This window comes from Kogia breviceps, chromosome 7 (assembly GCF_026419965.1).
Source record: "Kogia breviceps isolate mKogBre1 chromosome 7, mKogBre1 haplotype 1, whole genome shotgun sequence".
Taxonomy (NCBI): Eukaryota; Metazoa; Chordata; class Mammalia; order Artiodactyla; family Physeteridae; genus Kogia; species Kogia breviceps.
This window is the reverse complement of record NC_081316.1, coordinates 13,674,862-13,695,679: the sequence shown is the minus strand read 5'-3', so window position 1 is coordinate 13,695,679 and position 20,818 is coordinate 13,674,862. Positions and strand designations below refer to the sequence as shown.

Genomic DNA, 20,818 nt, shown 5'->3' with positions numbered 1-20,818 from the left:
AAGAGAAAGATCAGTGGCTTTAGTCCAAAAGCTTTATTGAGTCGGTGCACCAGAAGCAGCCTCCAGTCCTTCCCATGTCACTTTCCCACCACCCTGTTTTCTTTCTGTTCTTCCCTGGTGGTTCTGGCCATGGGCTAGGCCCTAGGACACCTGGTTTTCTCTCCTACCCGAGTCCAGCTCGCTGACTATCCTTAACCCTCTAATCCCCGAGATCCTTCCTCCCCCACCTGGAGCCTATAAGGAGTTGTGAGGTTTCCAGTCTTGTCCATCCCTCCCCTCCCCCCCACCCGTCATCCCCACCCCCAGCTCCAGGCCACTAGGCCTCTGGTAGACCCTCCTTGGGAGGTTCCTCTTCTGGTGGGGCCTCCTCAGGTGCTGGCCTGCGGGCCACCCCTCCCTGTAGCCATGCTGTTTTCATCATGTCTTTCAGCCCAGCAGGAAAGAGATAGCCCTGGGCCTCTCCCTCCCCATCGATGACTCCTCCGAGCCCCTCCAGTGCTGTTTGCAGGTACCGCAGGCCCAAGAGTACCAGAGTCTGTGGGGAAAGCAAGGGGCAAGAGGTCAATGAGGGTCAGCAGTTCCAGGGGCCCCTGGGTTGGAAGTGGTGAGGAGGCCCAGAGGAGGCCTCAGACACTTTGCTGACTCACCTGCAGCAGGAAGGTAAGAGCCAGCATGTTGCCCAGTCTGCTTGCCAGCCCCTGCAGGTGCCCCAGCAGCACCTCATGGCATCCTTGGGCCCAGAGGTTTAGGTTGGGCTGTCGGGGATCAAAGAGCGGGTGGGCGTGGGGGTCTGAGAGCTGGCTTTGCAGGCAAGGTCTGGGTGAGTGGGGGTTACAGCAGGAGAAAGGGACCCCATCGATCAGATATAGGCCTTCCACATTGCTCTGGATCCGGCTGCAAAGGGAGGGGCAGGGGTGTTAGGATGTCTGGAGATAGAGGCCTGGGGGAGAAGCTGCAGGGCACAGGAGTTGAGAAGGGAAAAAAACGAGTGAGACATTTATGACTGCTTTACTATGTGCCAGGCATGCATAATTCATTTATCCTTACAACAACTCTATAAGGTGGTACTTTTACCATTTCCAGTTTACCGACAAGCAAATGGGCCCAGAGCAGTTTGGTAACATGCCCTGCGTCACACAGCTAAAACATGGCAGAGCTGTGCCCCATTCTCTCAATCACTAGGCTCTATTCATTGCCTGTCTGGGTGAGGTGGGGTTTCAAGGAAGGAGGAAGAGGAGAAGAAGGAAGAGGGAGGAGGAGAAGCAAATCACTCACTCAACCACGTCCTGGTCATTGGGATCCAGGTAACGGTTGCTGACCCACTGGATCCCAAACCAATCCTTGTACCCATGGCGCCCGCAGCAGTGGTGCCTCAGCTGCAGCTCATCCAACAGCCGTTTGGCTTGACAGCGTCCGGGGACCTCTGTGTCCTTGTAGTTAGCCAAGGCAATCCCCAGGCCCTCCTCCAGTCCTGTGTCCAGAGTCCCAGGTAAAGCCAGGGCTAGCCCCAGGGCAAGAACCAGGAGCCCACCGCCACCAGCTGTGCCAGCCACCAGCAGCGGACCCAGGACCCCTCGCCAAGGAGAGTATTGAGCTGCATCCAGACTGGCCCTGCTGGCTCCTGAGCCCACCAGTCCTGTGCCCAGAGCCACTGCACTGGCTGCCAAGGCAACCTGGGGCAGGACAGCGACCGGGCAGGAGGGAGCCAAGAAGGTGCCAAGGTGCCACAGCTGGAGCAGGAGGTGCCCGCTACAGAGGAGGGTGAGGCCACCGACCAGCACCAGCAGCCATGAGACGAGCCAGAGGCCCTGCGCCAGACGGATGCGGGGCTGGAGGGGCAACACCAGGGGCAGCACAGGCGCCATCTCCCATCTCTGCCCAAGGGACGGCAGAGCTGTCAGGGACCGGGGTTGGCCGCGGCAGGATGCTGCGTCAGCCCAGCCCGGCTTGAGCTGGGCTAATGCCACCCTGACCCCAATACCCTGGGCATCCTCCCGCCACAGCCTTAATAACCCTCTGCCCTGTCCCCGCCTTGGCCTTGCCCCTTAGGAAAAGCCCCGCCCCCAGGCAAAAAGCCTATTTCGTGACCCCGCCCCTGCCCTCTCGCGGAAGTGGGGAGAGGCTGGTCGGTTCTGCCTCGACTGGCTAGGGGCTGGCGGCGGGAGACCTCACGGCCCGCGCTCTTTCCCAGGTCCCCAGGGAGTCCGAGGGCCAGGATCCCGGAAGGGCCTGGAGGGCGGTGGCCGGAGGGGGCCGGGGGTCAGCGGGTTGGCCCCGCCCCCGAAGCGAGCTGCGAGGCCCGGACAGGGAGGGGTTACCAGGCGGCCCGGCCCCCCCCTCGTCCCGCCCCCCCTCCCGCGCTTCCTGGCGGCTTCGCGTCCGGCGCCTGTTTGTGCTGCGGCGCTGGGGCCCAGGACGGCCCCGCCACCCCACCCCCGGGAGCCGAGAGCGGCCCCGGGAGAGTCCGAGGCCCCGGCGGGCCCCGGAGCCTGCGACCCCCGCCCCACAGCGCCCCCTCCAGGCCCTTACCCCACGCCCGACAGCGCCCCCGGGGGGTGGCTCGGCTCCCTTGCGCGCGCGCCCCTGGGTGCTTCCCCTTCCCCTCTCTCTGGCCATGGCCCCCGCGGCTTAGACGCCTCCTCCTCCGCCACCGCCGCTCGGAGCAAGCCGGGGGCCGGATGGACGGGGCCGGGGGGCCCGGTGAGTACGGGGCGGGGCGGGCGGCGTGCCCCTTCCCAGAGCGCCGGCCGGTCGGGCGCTGCCATTGCCCGACGGCTGTTCGGGGCGTCCCCGCGTACTCCTCGGCCCCGGGGGCTCTCAGCATCCTCCACTGTTCCTCAGGTCGCTCTCCCTAGTTACTTGGGTCCTCCAACTGTCATTTCGGACTTCCCCAACGTCATCCTACCTCCCGTGTTACTCTGGGCCCCTCGAAAATTTCCCTAGCTCCTGTGTTACTCTGGGCCTCTTTTCCTGGTATTTTGGGTCTTTTTACTTCTGACCCCCACTGTTATCCTGGGACCTTCGCTATGACTCTTCTCTCCACTCATACCCTCTCCTGTCACTCTAGATGTCTTCTCCTTCTCTGAGTCCTCAGGATGACTGTACTCTTGTGTCCCCCCCACCTCGCCACCACCCTTTTCTCCGGGTGCTCCCTCTCAGTTTCTCTGCCTTCTCTGGAGACCTGAGCTTGCTCTGGGCTGGGCCCTGTCGTCCCTCACCAGCACTGCGCCTCTGCCTGTGGTTCCCACGTTCCTCGCCAGTACTCCATATTTTCCCTCTGGTACTCCATGGTACTCCCTGTCTTTGCGGAGGCTGGGACGGCAGCAGGAAGGGAGCTTTGCCAGGTTCCTCGCCTGCCCTGCCACAAGGAGGCCCTTGATCCTTTACCACCGTCTCCTCCCCTCTGGGAGTGCATCCAAGCCTGGAGCTGCCCGAAGCGGGCAGGTCCTGTTGGACAAATGCACAGCTGGGGGCAGAGAGAATCCCCTCAAGCCTTTCCCCAGGTGGTGGGTACATTCTGACTGCTTCTTGCCCCTTTCCCAGGTGAGGGCCCTGCTCAGGAGGCCCTGCAGTCCTTGAGCCGGCGGCTTCAGGTGCAGGAGAAGGAGATGGAGCTGGTAAAGGCAGCCTTGGCAGAAGCTCTTCGCCTGCTGCGGCTGCAGGCGCCACCCACCTCCCTGCAGGACCCTGGCACACCAGGCCCTACAAGGGACAGGTATGCGTGTTGTCAAACCTTCTTTCTCCCCTTTCCCGGGCCTCCTGGGGCATCGGGTTGATGCACTGTCTCCCCAGCAGCGCTGCAGCTCCCCCGGGACTGCCACCCACATGCAGCCCCTCCTCGGTGAGCCGAGGCACCCAGACAGACACAGAGGTGGAGACGGAGTCATCCCCTGGCCCCCCTGGCCTGAGCAACGGGCCCGCAGCCCCGCAGGGGGGCGGTGAAGAGCCTGGTGGGACCCAGTCTGAAGGAGGGGGCAGCAGCAGCAGTGGCACTGGCTCGCCGGGCCCCCCAGGGCTCCTCAGGCTGGTGCAGCCCCCACAGCGTACTGACACGTGAGTGTCCTGCGGCAGAGGCTGGGAGGGGAGGGAGGAGTGGGGAGCACGATCCGAGGGAATGACTTTCACCTGCTCACTGTGCTCCGACCAGGCCACGGAGAAATTCTTCCTCCTCCTCATCCCCCTCAGAGCGGCCTCGCCAGAAACTCTCCCGGAAGGCAGCTTCCTCAGCCAACCTGTTATTGCGGTCAGGGAGCACAGAGAGGTGGGCGAGGCTCCCCTCCCCCCACCCCGCCCCACCCCAGGCTCAGGTTCTTGACTTTCCACATCCCTCACCTCACTTCCCTGGGTCGGGTGGGGGGCACCTCATTGCCCAACAGGAAGAAAGGAACAAGCACTCCTGGGGCGCCTGCTGTGTACCCGGCACTGTGCTAAACCCTCAACCTCCTCCATCTCATTCAGTCCCCACGACATCCTTGGGGGGTAGGTGGTCTCATGCTGATCATTGTCCAGGTGAGGAAGCAGGCTCAGAGAGGGTAAGTCATCTGCCTGGGGTCACACAGCTAGAGCCAGGATTCCAACCCAACTCTTCCTGACTCCAGTTCCCCTGCCCTTTCCACCATATCACAACATACCTTCAAGATTCCAAGAGGGTTTTTCCAAAAGCACCCATGATTTTCATGGGTGACAGTCCTCAGAGTCTCAGCCTTCTCCCACACCCCAGCGTACCAAGCTTTACTTCTAGAGAGCAAGGGGAAATCCTAGTGGCTGAGCATCGTTGTCTCAGAGTGTGTACAGGCCCCAGGACACCTGAGTGTTCATTCTAGCTCTATCCTTGGTCTCTCTTTTATTCTCTGAAGTGAGATCGTCACCTTATTATCATCTAAGGACAGTGATCTTTGGAATTCACCTGTCACTTTCCCCTTGAGAGATAAGGACTATTCTTGCTTACCTCTCAGATCCCTGAAAGGCAGGGCTGATGTACGTTCTGGATTCACTAAAGGCCCATTTTACAGATGGGGAAATGAAGCGGTTGATAGCCAGAGGCCTGGTGGTCTGGAGGAAAGTGTCACCCCACCCTGCCTCTTACAGGCTCACTCAGCCTCTTTAGCCTCAGTCTTCTCATGCCTTCATCTGAGCCTTGAATGCTCACGATGCAAACTGAAAGTCTGCAGAGGTGACTGTGATCTCTAGGGTAACCTCCTTTCTCATGTCCTGCCGCTCCACGATTACGTCTTGGGACCTGACCCCAATCCCTGTGCTTTTCTTTCTTCGCAACAGCCGTGGGGGAAAAGACCCCCTCTCCAGCCCTGGGGGTCCTGGATCTCGGAGGAGCAATTATAATTTAGGTATGTATAGAGGGATCTGAAAGAACTTGGATGATGGGTTAGGGTTTGGGCTGCAGCCCCAGGAGCTATCGTGGGGGACCTGTGAGGTATGGCGGGTTGACTTCTGCTCTGGCTTTCCTGGAAGGGAAGCTACAGGGTGGTGATTGACACCCCCTTCTTTTTTCTGTAGAAGGCATCTCAGTGAAGATGTTCCTTCGCGGCCGCCCCATTACCATGTACATCCCGTCTGGCATCCGCAGCCTCGAGGAGCTGCCCAGCGGCCCACCCCCGGAGACCCTCAGCCTTGACTGGGTGTATCCTGCCCCTTCCAGTCCCATGGGGACCGCCCTTCCCATCATGGAACGCCCCCACCCCTTGCTCCTTCTGGGTCTGCAAGGAGAGTGAGACCTCTGAATCCTCCCCTTCCATCCTCTGCCAATGGCGCTGCTAGCCAGAGCTCTTTGTCTTTCTCTCCTTTTCCTCATGGTGCTCTTGATCTGACCCTTTCCTTGACCATGATCCCTACTCCAGTTACGGGTACCGGGGTCGTGACTCCCGCTCTAATCTGTTTGTGCTGCGCTCTGGGGAGGTGGTCTACTTTATCGCCTGTGTGGTGGTGCTGTACCGGCCCGGGGGAGGCCCAGGGGGTCCTGGAGGTGGCGGCCAGAGACATTACCGGGGGCACACGGACTGCGTTCGATGGTGAGGGTCCTAAGGCTTGGGAGTGGGCAGCTCTAGGCGTGGGGATGGTGGGCTTGGAAGGAAGAGGGTCTGGGTGGGTGTGGAGGAGCTGGAGAGGAGAGTGGCCTGGGTGGTCTTGAGAGACCGACCCCCTTCCCTAGAGTGTCTCCCCCCCACTTAGCCTGGCTGTTCACCCTGATGGTGTGCGTGTAGCCTCAGGACAGACAGCCGGAGTGGATAAGGATGGAAAGGTAAGGCCACAGTCAAACGCCAGGCAGACAGGATGAAATTCCAGCCCAGCTGTCCTTCACACCCCTGACCCCTTCTCCTCCACCAGCCCCTGCAGCCTGTGGTTCACGTCTGGGACTCAGAGACGCTGCTGAAGCTGCAGGAGATCGGACTGGGGGCCTTCGAGCGGGGTGTGGGGGCCCTGGCCTTTTCAGTTGCGGTGAGCTGGCCCCGGCACCTCGAGGCCCCCATCTTCCTTGTCCGGGAACCCCCTCCTTGTACTTCACCAGGAAGCCTCAGAAGTCCTGGCCTTCCTGAGCCCCACCCAGCCGGTTCTCCTAAGAGACAATGTGGCCCCTTCTCCTGCTCTCTCAGCCTGTCGTGGAACCCCTTGCCTTATTTGGACCATGAACCCTGAGACCTCCAGGCCTTACTCGGCCCCTCTGATGTGTCCCCCATCTTCAGGATCTGGGTGCTTTCCTCTGTGTGGTGGATGATTCCAATGAGCACATGCTGTCTGTGTGGGACTGCAGCCGGGGAACGAAGCTGGCTGAGATCAAGGTGAGGTGTCCGGGTGGCCTGCTGAGGTGCTGGGAGTGGTGGAGTGCAGAGAGCTCCAGACTCCCCCGTACATGTACCTCCTTTCTGGCCTGGTCCCCTGGAGCAAGCCTCCTAGCCTCCCTGAGGCTGTGAAGCGGGGACCACGGAGGTTCTGCCCTCGTGAGGGATACCGTGTTAGGCATTAGTGAGTGAGTGACTGACAGTAGTGCTCTTAGGGGACCAGGGCCTTGGAGGAAGGGTTGTCCTGAGGGTCCTGGACTTCTGCAGACCAGTTGTCAGGATGCCACTTGAAGAGAGTCTGGTCGAATGAAGGTGCACAGGGCTTGGGGTGGTTGAATCCACTATCTTCCCTTCAGAGTACAAATGACTCAGTCCTGGCCGTTGGCTTCAACCCTCGCGACAGCAGCTGCATTGTCACCAGCGGGAAATCCCACGTCCACTTCTGGAACTGGAGTGGTGGAGCAGGGGTTCCTGGGAACGGGACCCTCACCAGGAAACAGGGTGTCTTTGGGGTGAGGTGTGGATGGGTGCAGGGTGGTGGGGGAGGGCAGAGTGGCGATGGAAGTATTGGTCTGAGTACTGTAGAGCCTGATGCTACCCAACTCCCAACTGTCCCGAGACTTGCAGTGTCTCTGACCTCTGCTCTCTGCTCGCCTGGCCCCTAGAAATACAAGAAACCCAAGTTTATCCCCTGCTTTGTGTTCCTTCCGGATGGAGACATTCTCACGGGGGACTCAGAGGGGAACATTCTCACCTGGGGGCGGAGCCTCTCAGATTCCAGGACCCCAGGCAGGGGTGGGGCCAAAGGTAAGTGATTGCGGGTGGCACCTGGGAAGGCTAGTTCCCCAGAGGGTCTGCGAAAACAGAGGAGAGGATTTCCCATCCTTTTCCTGTGCGAACTGATCGTGCTGTGTCAGAGGGTGGGGCCCTCTGGGGGGCTAGTCTAGGAGGGCAGGAGGCAGCGTGGCAGAGAGGGCTGGGGCTTTGGAGTGTGCCAGATCCTGGGTTCAAATCCCAGTTTCGCCCCTAGTTGTGTGGCCTTTAGGAGGTTACCTCACTTCGCGGAGCCTTGGTCGTCCAGCGTGTAAACCGGGGAGAAGAGCCGAGGGTCAGACTAGGCACTCAGCAGCTGGCAGTTATTACTCCACTGTGACGGCCTGGGCTGCTCCTGTTCCCTACTTCCCTGCACCCAAAAAGCATGACCCAGCCAGGACTTTGCCAACAGAGACCTATGGGATTGTGGCCCAGGCGCACGCTCACGAAGGTTCTATCTTCGCCCTGTGTCTCCGGCGGGACGGGACCGTGCTGAGTGGTGGTGGGCGGGACCGCCGGCTGGTCCAGTGGGGGCCCGGGTTGGTGGCCCTCCAGGAAGCTGAGGTGAGGGCTGGGCTGGGGTCAAGGGAAGGAGAGGGAAGAGGAATGGTCAGTGCGCCCCTGACTTTCTGCCACCACTCTGCAGATTCCTGAACACTTTGGGGCCGTGCGGGCCATTGCAGAGGGCCTTGGCTCTGAGCTGCTGGTGGGAACCACGAAGAATGCATTGCTGAGGGGAGATCTGGACCAGGGCTTCTCCCCTGTAATCCAGGTTGGGGGGGGGCCGAGGGTTCGAGGGAGCAGGAAGGGAAGGGCTGTTGGGGAGGGGCAGAGGTGACAGCGCATGCTCTGCTGCAGGGTCACACGGATGAGCTCTGGGGGCTCTGCACACATCCTTTCCAGAACCGTTTCCTCACCTGTGGCCATGACCGGCAGCTCTGCCTGTGGGATGGGGAGGGCCATGCGCTGGCCTGGAGCATCGACCTCAAGGTAGAGCTCTGTGTCCCCGGATCCTCAGTGTCACGCCCACCATGACTCCTGTGGCCACCACCCCTTCCCCAACACCCCCTTTCCTTTTGCTCCCAGAGGCAGCCCGTTTGTACTGGTGTGGCTGTACTGGCTGCTAAAATATTCATTCTTCTGTACTGATGCCTCCAGTGCCCCCTGAGCACTGCCCTCCCCCCAGCCCTTAGATGTCCTCTTGATCCAGCAACTGATGGTTAATCTCTGGCACAGCTGGGGGGGGGTGTCACTACTGGTTGTTAAGTGTTTTGAGTAGCACCTCTGCTTAGGCTCCAGTGATACCCTGCCTCCATCCCAGGTTTCCTGTCCCTCTCATCCTTGAGAGGAGGAGGCTTTGACATTGTTATCGAGATGACAAGGTATCCATCTTAGTTCCCTCACTAGAAAGGCATCTTCTTGAATTCACCTTTCCCCCCTCCCAGGAGACTGGTCTCTGTGCTGACTTCCACCCCAGTGGGGCAGTTGTGGCCGTAGGACTGAACACAGGGAGGTGAGAGGGAGCCAGGACTCCTGGGAGGGGAAAGCAGGAGGTATGGGAAGGGTTTCTGGTAATGGCGGGGGTGGAGGAGTGTGATCGCTGCCTGCTCAGGAGCCCCAACTGCACCCTCCCTCTTCTCAGTGCTTTTCCCTGCAGCCCAGGTCTCCCCTGCTCTCCTGTGGCAGCTGTCATCACACCCTCCCCCATCCATTCTCCCCTCCAAGCCTGGGAGTGGAGGAGGTGGCAGCTCAGGCTAGAGAAGCAGCGGGGATGGGAGGGGCAAAGGAGAGACTAACACAGGGAAGTGACAGGCTTAACAGACTCCACAAGGCCCTGGTAGTTGGGCCCCTGTTCTCCCTTTTCAGATGGCATCAGGAGCCCCTCAGCTTTTATCTGCCCATAGCCCCTTCCCACTTTCCAGCATAAGACTGCAATGATAGATAACCTCTCTGTCTACATCACAGCCTTTCTTTTGGTGTCTCTGAGGCTCCCTGACTTGCCAACCCCTACCCTGCTCAGGACAGGTAGTCTCACACCTGCTTTCCACCCCCTCCTTTCTAGGTGGCTAGTTTTGGACACAGAGACCAGAGAGATCGTGTCCGACATCACCGATGGCAATGAGCAGCTCTCAGTGGTCCGGTACAGCCCAGGTGGGAGCCACCCCCACCCCAGACCTAGACTCATCCCTGGCCCTTCCCTCTCTGAGTGACTGTCTTTGTAGATGGGTTGTACCTGGCCATCGGTTCCCATGACAACATGATCTACATCTATAGCGTTTCCAGTGATGGTGCCAAGTCCAGCCGCTTTGGCCGCTGTGTGGTGAGGAAGCTGGGGTGGAGGGCGGGGCATTGCCATAGCAGGTAAACTAATGTACTTTAGGAGGGTGAGGGGATGGGAAATGGTGGCTACATTGTTAAGTCTCTTGTCCCTTGCTCCCAGGGTCACTCCAGCTTCATCACTCACCTTGACTGGTCCAAGGATGGGAACTTCATCATGTCCAATTCTGGGGACTATGAGATCCTTTACTGTGAGTGACAGTAGGGGAGGGCATGGGGAGAGGGTAATAGGGGTGGGTTTTATTTATGTTGAGGGGGCTCCTGGTTGGGAGGGGGTGAAGGAGAAGATGTGGGGGAGCTCCAGGTGGAGGGGCAGTCAGACAGGGAGGTGGAGATGGGTTTGAAGTGGAGTCAGAGTTATACACATAGGAGAAAGGTTGTCATTTGGACAAACCACACACACAGTTTTGCACCATGTCTTGTTCCCACAAGGCCTTGGGGGAGTTGAAAAATGCACCAGGAAAAGATTGTTTGGGAAAAGTTTCTCGGGACAGGTGTGGAGGGATTGATTAACAGGGGAGGAGGAACTGATGGGAAACAGGAGAACTTCAGCTGGGAACTCCGGAAGCACATGGGGCTGGGTGTTGCCCTGGGCTGAGGGCTACCACCCTGACCAGATGACGTGCCACCGCCTCAAGCCAGTCTTTCCAACCCTTCCGTGGCGTCTTCCCCACTGAGGGCAGGGTGAGAGCTGAGCTGGGTGGGCTCCCTCTCCCCAGGGGACGTGGCTGGAGGCTGTAAGCTGCTGAGGAATCGTTATGAGAGCCGAGACCGGGAGTGGGCCACCTACACCTGCGTGCTGGGCTTCCATGTCTACGGTGAGCAGGGGCCCAGGGCCGTGGAACCCTGTGGGAGCGGTGCGGGGACAAGGTGCAGCCCGTCCCGGGCTCGCAGTGCTGGACAGGTGTAGAGGGGTGGGCGTCAAGAAACTGGCAGATCCAGCCCAGGAGGCCCCTCCGGCCGGCCCTCGGGACCGGGAAGGGCTGCCTGGAACGCGCGACCGGTGGGTGGGTGGCCGGGCCGCCTGAGCGCCGGAAGCGGCGCCGCTCTGGACCGTGGGTGGCGGCCGGGAGGCCGGGCTGAGGCTGGCCGCTGCGCTAGGCGTGTGGCCTGACGGCTCGGATGGAACCGACATCAACTCCCTGTGCCGCTCCCACAACGAGCGCGTGGTGGCTGTGGCCGACGACTTCTGCAAAGTGCACCTCTTCCAGTACCCGTGCGCCCGTGCCAAGGTAAGGCCTCCCGGGGCCTCCGGGGCCGGGCGGGAGGGGTCCCAGGGCTCAGCGGCCCCTGTAGCTCGACCTTCCTTCCTGCCCAGGCGCCGAGCCTCGTGTACGGTGGTCACGGCAGCCACGTGACCAGCGTCCGGTTCACGCACGACGACTCGCACCTCGTCTCGCTGGGCGGCAAGGACGCCAGCATCTTCCAGTGGCGAGTGCTGGGCCCTGGGGGCGCGGGGCCGGCGCCCGCAACGCCCTCTCGAACCCCCTCCCTGTCCCCCGCCTCCTCTCTCGACGTCTGACCGCTGTCCTACGGGACCCACAGGCCCTGCAGCGTGGCCCCGCCCCACCCAGATTCCCCATTACCGGGGCCGACCCGGTCCTCGACTTCGAGACATTCCCCAAAGCGCATTTCCCTGGAGGGGGCGAACGGCACCCCTGCACACACTGTATAGACCCGCTGGCTGAGCCGCGCAGCCCCAGCCGGGGCCCTGACTCCCGCTGCCTGCTGAGGGGCAATAAACCAAAAGCAAAGTCGCCTCCCGGTCCTTTTGTGGGGCGCGGCTGGGCGCCTAGGGCCTTTGTGGGGATGGGGAGGAAGGAAAAGGGGAATGCGGAAAGGGTGAGGGAGAGTAGATCTTTCATGCAAATAACAGGCAAAGCCGCTTGCAAATAACTCTGAGAAGCGCAAACGCGCTTCGAGTCTTTCGCGGCCGCATGCGGAGCTGCAGCACTCCGGCGAGGAAAGAGTTAAGCCCAAGTCCTCTCCCCGTCCTCGGGGGCGGGGCCGAGCCGCAACGGAAATAACCGAGCGCCGGGCCGCGGTTGGCCGGAGAGAGCCGAACTTCTTCCGGAAGTAGCCGAGCTTTGAGGTCTCGTTCTCCGACCGGGGCCGAGCGCTGGGCCTTGTTCTGCGGATCCACCGAAGGTGTTCCGGAAGGAGGCGAACCCCGAGGCGGGCAGGGCGAGCCTTCGCGGCGGCCCTCCGAGTCCAACCTCTGGCGTGGCTCGGCGAGCGCGGGGGGAGCTGCAGCCTGGCTCCGGTCCGGCGGAAGCCGAGCTCCTTCCGGAAGAAGCCGAGCGGGCCGGCGCCGGCCTCGGCGTCCCGGGCTAGAGGCGGTAGAGGCGGCGGCGACAGCGCGGGCCGGGATGAACCGCGACGGCTGAGGCGTCGGAGGTGCCGGCTGCGCGGGCCCGACTGAGACTTCTGCGAAGCACCAGCCCCGCACTCCGGGCTTCGCTTCGAGCCCTGCCCCAGTGAGCCTCCCGGACCCCTTTGTGCGGCCGGAGGCGGCGGCGGGAACGGCCATGGCGGCCAACATGTACCGAGTGGGGGGTAAGTACCGGGCGTAGGGGCTGCGGGGCCCGGGGCGGGAGAGGTTGGGGGCCGGGATCGGAGAGGCTCGGCACCCGGTGGCACGGGGAGCCGCGTTTGGGGCGGCGTGGTCCAGAACGCGGACCGGAACCGGAACCGGGAGCACGGAGAGGGAGGGCGCGGGGATCGCGACTCGGCTGGTCACCGAGACTCCCGCAGAGGCTTCGGGCGGCCCGACGGCACTCGCGGGGCTGAGTCTGGGGCCGCCGGTGTCGCGGAGTGGGCTTGGGAAAGTGGTTCTGAAGGAATTGACAGGGCAGGCAGGGGGCGCGGAGGGCCGGGGCGACCGCTTTGCCACCTGCGGGGGAGCCGTTGGGAGGTTTCCTCTTCCCAGGCGTTATTGTGCGCCTCGGTTCGCAAAGGCGGGGGGGGAGCCTGCGCAGGAGTGAACAATTGCTCGGTTGGCCCAGACTGGGATGGAACTCCATCGCTGAGTGGTGGGGACTGCTGGGGAACCCCCTGCTTCTTGTCTCCTCCTGAAGGCTCACTTTTGAGTGAAGAGATGATTTTAGAACTCAGTGATAGGGGTGGAGGGTGGGGCATCCTTCCCTTATTTTCTGTTAGTCTCTCCATTTCCACATTTCCGCGTACTCTCTACCTAGACCCTTATCTCCTTTTGGTCGACTCGGGCCTGCTTTCGCTCCTCCCACCCTGGTGCTCTGGTGCTCGGCTCTCCCATCTACTCCTCTGATCTTCCCGGTTCTTCCCCACCCCCTCCTACAGATTACGTCTATTTTGAGAACTCCTCCAGCAATCCTTACCTGGTTAGAAGGATTGAAGAGCTCAACAAGGTGAGTGGAGCAGAGTCCCGCCACCCCCCGCAACCTCCTTTCTTCTGAGGTCTCTAACTTCAGATGAATGAGACACAGAAAGAGAGAGAGAGAACACAAACCCTATCCGAAGTACCCATTCATATTCATTCATTCATTTATTCATTCATTCTACATATTCTGGAAAGGCTATTGAGAGCTTAGTGGGAACTTTGCTATTCTGTTTCTTGGGGGCCAAGGAAAGGGATTTGGAATTCTTTCCTTAAATGTAAATCTCTTGATTCATAATTTCTTGGGCTTTTCTTACATCCTTTAGACTTGTTCACTGTTGTTAGTCTCTTCTTTATGCATTTCCATTTTCAAATGATTAGTTTTCACCACCATTTTTTCTCTCCTTAGACTGCAAATGGAAACGTGGAGGCAAAGGTTGTGTGCCTTTTCCGGCGAAGGGACATTTCTAGTAGCCTCAACAGCCTGGCTGATAGTAATGCCAGTAAGTGTCTTTGTACCCCACCCCCGGCCCCCTGTCTCCCCCTGCCCGTGATCTGAAGCCTGCACATGTCCCTGCAGGTGTTTCTCTTGGTAGCATGCCCAAGGCAGGGGTGTTAGTTTGGGGGTGGTAAATGCCTGGTCTGCAGAGGGAGGCCTGTTTTTACACGTTGGGTTGGAAGCAGGGTGGAGAGGCCATGATAAGGAAAGCCAGAATTTGGCTTGTGTGTGAGTGTGTATTTAAGAGATGATAGTATTTAAATAGGGGATGAGGAGGAGCTTTAGAGAAGCAGGACTCTTGGGGGACAGTTTTGGTTATGTTGGGATAATGGGTGGTACTGTGAAGGTCAGGTGAAAAGGAAGAGATCGTACTTAGAAGCCTGCATAACAGGGAAGCAGGTTTTTTTTTTTTTTTGTGGTCATGAGGTGGTAAGGATACATGGGTGGGAGAGAATAAATAGGAAGCCAGGAAAGTTTTCTTGCACTTTTCCTCTTTCTCACCTATCCTGGCTTCCCCTTTACTCCACTTTACATCTTTCCCTTTTCTTTTTGCCCTATCCTACTTCTCTTTATGCTTTCATCATCTTTTCAGATACATATTTTTCCGTTTCCCTTAGTTTCTTTTCTTTTCTTTTTTTTTTTTCTGTTTTGGCTTTCTTTCCCCTTTTTCTTGTTCTTCCTAAATTATTTTTCTCATTTTAGGCTTTTTTGGGCCTTGGACATGAAGGGGTTAATGAGGACCTGGGCCTACCAAGTTCTCCGGCCCTCTGGGGTTTCCAGTCCCATCTGGCAGGGGCTGACCTTGGCCTTGTCCAATCAGAAAGGGTGTGTGTGGGGGTAGTCCCCCTTGCCAGGAGGGCAGGGTTTCCGGAGCACACAGGCAGGCGAGAGGTGGAGCCTACTGCACACCCCCCTTTCTCCCTGAGGTTGGGAACAATGCACCAATGAGCCTGGGCCTTTGGCTCTTTTACCCCCTCCCTGTTTGGCTGGCACCCAGCCAAGTTAACCCTTTCCACCAAGGTTTCAGGGCAAGTTGCAGCTCCTTGGGGAGGAAGGTGTTGGCACTGGCTTGAGAGGTACTGTCCTTGAAAGCCCCACAAACAAATGATTGTTAGGCAAGTAGAAAACAAGGGATAGTTAGGGTCGCATGTGACGTTTAAGAGCAAAGTCTCCTGAAATTTGCAGAGAGGAACTGGTAAACACACTCCTGTGTGGTGCTTTTATTTATTTATTTTATTTGGATTTCTGGACCCCAGTCTAGTTTAGCAAGAGACAGGTGGGATATTCTTGCTGGGTCTCATGTGAGCAGATTTGTGCTGTGTGAGTGGTGTCTGAGCATTGGCACCTGGGTCTTTGATGTATTTCTGTGGCAGTCTTTGTACTCTCAGCAGCTCTTCCCTAAGAACATTGATTAGTGATGGAGAGTTGGGAGTATCTGTAACGGGGGTAGGGGTGGGGAAGCTAAGAGGGAAAGCTGGCGGTGTGAGAGGCAGGTGCCTAGGGAAATGTGAGAAAAACAAGTGAGACAGGAAATATTTTCCCTGGGTTAGAGCTTCTAAGGTGGTTTCTTTCTGAATTAGTTTCTGACTCGGCGTCTTCCTCCTAAATCTCCCAGGGGAGTTTGAGGAGGAGTCAAAGCAGCCAGGGGTGTCGGAACAGCAGCGACATCAACTGAAGCACCGGGAGCTTTTTCTTTCTCGGCAATTCGAATCGTTACCAGCCACCCACATAAGGTATAGGACGATCGGGGCCACTGTGGCCTGCATGCACTTATTTAGAAGGTGGAAAGGAGGGACTAGTGTATTGGAGCTGCTGTACAGAGGAAATGAGGAGCTCACCCAGGGTTTTCTGACCTCTCTCCTGTAGGGGGAAATGCAGTGTGACCCTCTTGAATGAGACAGATATCTTGAGCCAGTACCTGGAAAAGGAGGTGAGAAAGAGGTGTCGGGAGAAGAGGGAGGGAAGTGGGTATTGCCCTGAAAGGCAAGAAGCAAGTCTGACTGGGATGAGGTACAGGTTGACAGGCTGCCTGTCTTGGGAACTCTGGATACACCCCACTGCCCCCTGCCTCTGAGGACTGCTGCCCTGCTTACCTTCTCTCTTTCCATCTCCAGGACTGCTTTTTTTACTCACTGGTGTTTGACCCTGTGCAGAAGACACTTCTAGCTGATCAGGGGGAGATTCGAGTTGGTTGCAAATACCAAGCTGAGATCCCAGATCGCCTGGCAGAGGGTATGCAGCAGGAGATACTGTATTATGGCTATGGGGTTGTGTAACATCAGAGTCTCTGAATGGTGTGCCCTGGCGTGTGGTATACAGTCTGCATGGCTCTATGTTGTGAACCTGGCAGAATGGGACCTTAGGAACCGGAAAGGGGCAAATGGGCACATTGGGAAGAGAAGTCTGAGAGTTGAGGTGGCTGACAGAATCCAAGGAGGAGAGGAGGTGTTACTTTGTCAAGACATCTATTATCCTCCCCGATGATACCATTTCCCCATTCCCCAGGAGAATCTGATAATCGGAACCAACAGAAGATGGAGATGAAAGTCTGGGATCCAGACAACCCTCTCACAGACCGGCAGATTGATCAGTTTCTTGTGGTGGCCCGGTGAGGGGTGGGTGGATGGGGCAGATGGGCTGGGGGTGGTGTGGACATAGTTCTGATTCATGTTCGTAGAGATGGACTTTATTTATTTATTTTTTGCCTGGGTGTTGTCCTTTTTTCTCATCTGGCTTGGTTCCTCAGCCCACTCGCGCTTTTTTCTTTCCCTGACTTCTCACTCTCTCCCTTAGAGCTGTGGGGACCTTTGCAAGAGCCCTAGATTGCAGCAGCTCCATTCGGCAGCCAAGCTTACACATGAGTGCAGCTGCCGCTTCCCGAGATATCACTCTGGTGAGCAGAAGTTGGTGGGTAGTTGGGTAGGCTGGGCTTTGTTGGCGACCTGCAGAGCCTTGAGACTCTGCAGGGAGGAGGGTATCTCTGAGGGAGTGGGAGTATTTAAAGAGCAACAGAGGAGTGGTGTTGAGGGTTTCAGGTCATCAGCATTGTTTCCCACCTTTCCTGTAGTTTCACGCCATGGATACATTGCAAAGGAACGGCTACGACCTGGCTAAGGCCATGTCGACCCTGGTGCCCCAGGGGGGCCCGGTGCTGTGTCGGGATGAGATGGAGGAATGGTCAGCCTCAGAGGCCATGCTATTTGAGGAGGCCCTGGAGAAGTACGGGAAGGATTTCAATGATATTCGCCAGGACTTTGTAAGTGGATGGGGCTAGGAGGAGAGGTGGAAGAGGTGATAGGTGAGGGAACCAGGACCAGGGGCCAGATAGCAGCTCATCCTTCTTCCTTATGCCTCCTCAGCTACCCTGGAAGTCATTGGCCAGCATAGTTCAATTTTATTACATGTGGAAAACCACAGACCGATACATTCAGCAGGTAAGGTCTGGACTGGGGAGGCTGGACCAGAGGCCTCCTACTCACCTTTGCCTATGAAGTTGATGACATCCTCCCTGCTGAGATGCTCTGATCCTTTCTACTTTTTCTCCTTCCTGCAGAAAAGATTGAAAGCTGCTGAAGCAGACAGCAAACTAAAACAAGTCTACATCCCCACCTAGTAAGTGTGATGGGTAGGGGAGACAGGCATGTTTCCCTTCTCTGCCCCTAACCTGTGCTTTCCTAAGTGATTGGGGGGTGGGCCGGAGATGCGGTCAAATTATAGAGAAAAAGTGGAAGTGGATTCTTTTCCTTGACCAGTTCCTGGTTTCTCCCCCGTTAGCACCAAACCCAACCCTAACCAGATCATCTCTGTGGGCTCAAAACCTGGCATGAATGGGGCTGGATTCCAGAAGGGCCTGACTTGTGAGAGTTGCCACAGTGAGTTCCAGGGAGGGATAGGGATGCCGGGGGTGAGCCGGGCGTTTGCTCTGGCCCAGCAACCTGAGAGGCTCAGGTAGCCTCCGGACCATTCCCTCCTCTCCATGCTCCTGCAGCTACACAGTCTGCCCAGTGGTATGCCTGGGGCCCGCCCAACATGCAGTGCCGCCTCTGTGCTTCCTGTTGGATCTACTGGAAGAAGTACGGGGGACTGAAGACCCCAACCCAGCTTGAGGGGGCTGCTCGGGGCACCACAGTAAGGATGGATGATGAGGGACAGGTTGGGGAGAGCAGTAAGCTAATTGATGTGAGCTTTAAGCGAAGGCCAGAACACCCAGCTCCCGTAAGGTGATGGCTTTTGACTGGGGTGGGGATGGGGTGGGACTAGACAGTGGTTGGGGAGCCAGGCAGGTTGGAATGGCAGCAAAGAGATCAGGCAGGAATAAAAGACCCTCCATCAAGAATGGAAGAAGGGAGCCTGGCGACTGACTATGTTCTCCCCTTTTCCTATGTCCTTCTTCCAGGAGCCACACTCGAGGGGTCATTTGTCCAGACCTGAAGCCCAAAGTCTCTCCCCCTATACGACCAGCGCCAACCGGGCCAAGCTGCTGGCTAAGAACAGGCAAACATTCCTGCTCCAGACCACGAAGCTGACCCGTCTTGCCAGACGCATGTGCAGGGACCTGTTACAACCGAGGAGGGCTGCCCGACGACCTTATGCCCCTATCAATGCCAATGCCATCAAGGCAGAGTGTAAGGGCAGGAGTGCTGGGGCTGGTGGCAGGTTCGGGGTTGCTCTGGCCGGAGACCAGTGTTTCTCTGCGTTTTTAAGGACAGTAGTAGGGATAGCAGGCCACAAGGATTTGTTACGAGGTTAGGCGTGGTTCCTGGCCCCAGAGGAGGCCTGCATAGCGAAGCCCCTTCAAAAGCGTTCATCTTTGTTCTCCAGGCTCCATTCGACTCCCTAAGGCTGCCAAGACTCCACTGAAGATTCACCCTTTGGTGCGGCTCCCCCTGGCAACTATCGTCAAAGATCTGGGTAAGGGTGGGTATAGGATGGGGAGCCTTTAGGGTGGTGTCCGGCTCCCGGTCCTTTTATCATCAAGATCCTTCTCTTCCCCTGCTTTTTTCTTTCCCATTGAGTCCAAAGAGGTTTAGTCTAACAGACTGTACTTTTGTAGGTTAAAAATGTTATTTTTCACAAGCTATCCAGTATAACTATATACTGATTGATAAGATCATACTCATGTGTGACTTTTGAAATACTGGTGATTACTCTCCAGACCCCTCCCCCATCACTGCTTTTGGGGATGCATACAGAAGAGAAAGTGTGAACGTTCTCTAAGGTTTCCTTTCTTTTTTTTTCCTGACAGTGGCCCAGGCACCTCTGAAACCAAAAACACCGCGGGGTACCAAGACACCGATCAACAGAAATCAGCTGACCCAGAACCGGGGACTGGGGGGCATCATGGTGAAACGGGCCTATGAGACTGTGAGTTGACAGACTGGGGTGGGCCAGGTTTTGGGTGGGCTTTTATATCTGATAGGTGTCTGAGAGTCCCCTCTCGCATTGTGCTGCCCCATCCTTTTCCAGATGGCAGGAGTCCCCTTCTCTGCCAACGGAAGGCCTCTGGCCTCAGGGATTCGCTCAAGCTCACAGCCAGCAGCCAAGCGTCAGAAACTAAACCCAGCTGATGCACCCAATCCTGTGGTGTTTGTGGCCACAAAAGATACCAGGTAGGGAGCCCTCCATGGGAGGGGCTGAGAGGTTGACAACCTAGATTGGTGGATATGGGAAAGGAGATAGGAAGGAGTATCTGAGGAAGACCAGCTCCACGAAGACTGGCTGCAGGGTGGGGATGTTAGGAAGGAATGGGCTGGAAGGTGGAATTGCAGTGGAATGTGGGGTTTCATCTTGAAGGTCTTTGCTTTTTTTATTGCCCCCTTCTCTTCCTGGCCAGAGCCCTGCGGAAGGCTCTGACCCACCTGGAAATGCGGCGAGCTGCCCGCCGGCCCAACTTGCCCCTGAAGGTGAAGCCACCACTGATTGCAGTGCGGCCCCCAGTCCCTCTTCCTCCATCCTCACATCCTGCCAGCACCAGTGAGCCCATTGTCCTGGAAGATTGAGCATCTGTGGGGAAGGGAGGTGGGCTGAAAGCTAGAGGGTGGGTGCACAGGGCACCTAGCCTCCCTTCCCTTTAGTATCAAAGGGAATGAGGAGTGAAGGAGGGAGGGGGCAAGTGAGTGTGTCCTTGGAGGAGTTGGACGCCCTCTGGTGTTAGCACTTGGAGGCTTGTCCCCTTCCAGTGCTTCTCCATGCCTGGTGGTGGAGGGCAGACTGCAGGAACTGGCCCATTGTGGGAACCTAGCCTGTTTTGGGCGGTAGGACCCACAGTTGTCTTGGACAGTTTTGGGGGGAGGGTTTTTAAATTTTTTAAAAATTTTGCCTCCCTTTGTGAAAGGGGATGGGGGAGGGGAAGAGTAAACAGATATCAGGTGGTGGTATCTGGTTGGGGGAGGGGGGCGTGCACTGCCATGACTGCCATGTCTTTTTTTTTTTTTTTTCCTAATTGAGGGTTTCTCTTCCTGTCCGGTGTCCGGACTTTCCTAATTGGAGTTTGAGGTCCCTAAGCTGGTATCAGCCCCAGCCTATGCTCGCTCTTTCCTTCCCTCTCCTTGTCCCCTCTGCCTTTTGTACGCCAGTTCTCAGAAATAAAGACCTTTTGTCTGTTTTTTTAACCTCGGATTCTGTAATTGGTTCTTATAGTAACAAATAAAAAGCTGTTTTCTTCAGCTCCTCCTGGCTCAGCTCTTCTCTGCCGTGTGCGTGTGTGTGTGTGTGTGTGTGTTTGTGAAGGTGCTTCTTTATTTCCTAACTCTTACTCCCCTCTCCTTTTTACTTAGGGGATTCTGGGAGTTGTTAGAGGCCAGAGCAGGATGTAGCCCACTTTGGGGTGTACTGTAGGATCATATCACCTAGCTCTGTGGTGTATTTGCACAGACTGCTGCTTCAAGGATCCCCAAGGGCAGCCTTAGCAACTGCCTTGATATTGCGGCCCACTCTAGTGCAGTTTCCTCCCTTTTTAGGTTTGGGAGACAGATTAGACATTTGAGCTGGTCCCAACAAGAGGAGCACCTTAGGAGAGAG

The 20,818-nt window shown here is 57.5% G+C and overlaps 3 protein-coding genes across 4 annotated transcripts; 2 read left to right on the top strand and 1 right to left on the bottom strand.

Moving 5' to 3' along the window:
* Nucleotides 1-18: 18 nt before the first annotated feature.
* On the bottom strand, nucleotides 19-2,231 carry ROM1 (retinal outer segment membrane protein 1). Its single transcript, XM_059069661.2, has 3 exons — nucleotides 1,276-2,231; nucleotides 648-894; nucleotides 19-535 (listed from the first exon to the last, which is right to left on the bottom strand). Exons 1-3 carry the CDS (start codon nucleotides 1,863-1,865, stop codon nucleotides 317-319), a joined length of 1,056 nt encoding a protein of 351 aa, XP_058925644.1. The 5' UTR covers nucleotides 1,866-2,231; the 3' UTR covers nucleotides 19-316.
* Nucleotides 2,232-2,365: 134 nt separating this feature from the next.
* Nucleotides 2,366-11,703, top strand: EML3 (EMAP like 3). 2 transcript variants are annotated; one of them, XM_059069638.2, is made up of 22 exons: nucleotides 2,366-2,700; nucleotides 3,544-3,715; nucleotides 3,796-4,053; nucleotides 4,148-4,261; nucleotides 5,278-5,345; nucleotides 5,515-5,638; nucleotides 5,856-6,026; nucleotides 6,187-6,256; nucleotides 6,343-6,453; nucleotides 6,699-6,794; nucleotides 7,151-7,306; nucleotides 7,460-7,601; nucleotides 8,020-8,171; nucleotides 8,254-8,379; nucleotides 8,466-8,597; nucleotides 9,053-9,120; nucleotides 9,670-9,758; nucleotides 9,830-9,927; nucleotides 10,048-10,135; nucleotides 10,664-10,762; nucleotides 11,046-11,176; nucleotides 11,263-11,703. In XM_059069638.2, the coding sequence occupies exons 1-22, from the start codon at nucleotides 2,679-2,681 to the stop codon at nucleotides 11,464-11,466; spliced, it is 2,691 nt and encodes an 896-aa protein (XP_058925621.1). In that variant the 5' UTR covers nucleotides 2,366-2,678; the 3' UTR covers nucleotides 11,467-11,703. The 2 variants fall into 2 exon arrangements, with proteins under 2 accessions (XP_058925621.1, XP_058925620.1); XM_059069637.2 differs by having other exon boundaries at nucleotides 2,570-2,700; nucleotides 3,793-4,053.
* Nucleotides 11,704-11,965: 262 nt separating this feature from the next.
* On the top strand, nucleotides 11,966-20,463 carry MTA2 (metastasis associated 1 family member 2). Its single transcript, XM_067037407.1, has 18 exons — nucleotides 11,966-12,500; nucleotides 13,263-13,330; nucleotides 13,709-13,802; nucleotides 15,414-15,531; nucleotides 15,665-15,728; nucleotides 15,913-16,030; nucleotides 16,304-16,406; nucleotides 16,592-16,691; nucleotides 16,866-17,054; nucleotides 17,158-17,232; nucleotides 17,352-17,410; nucleotides 17,573-17,670; nucleotides 17,787-17,926; nucleotides 18,195-18,423; nucleotides 18,620-18,709; nucleotides 19,044-19,162; nucleotides 19,265-19,407; nucleotides 19,632-20,463. The coding sequence occupies exons 1-18, from the start codon at nucleotides 12,473-12,475 to the stop codon at nucleotides 19,795-19,797; spliced, it is 2,001 nt and encodes a 666-aa protein (XP_066893508.1). The 5' UTR covers nucleotides 11,966-12,472; the 3' UTR covers nucleotides 19,798-20,463.
* Nucleotides 20,464-20,818: the final 355 nt, after the last annotated feature.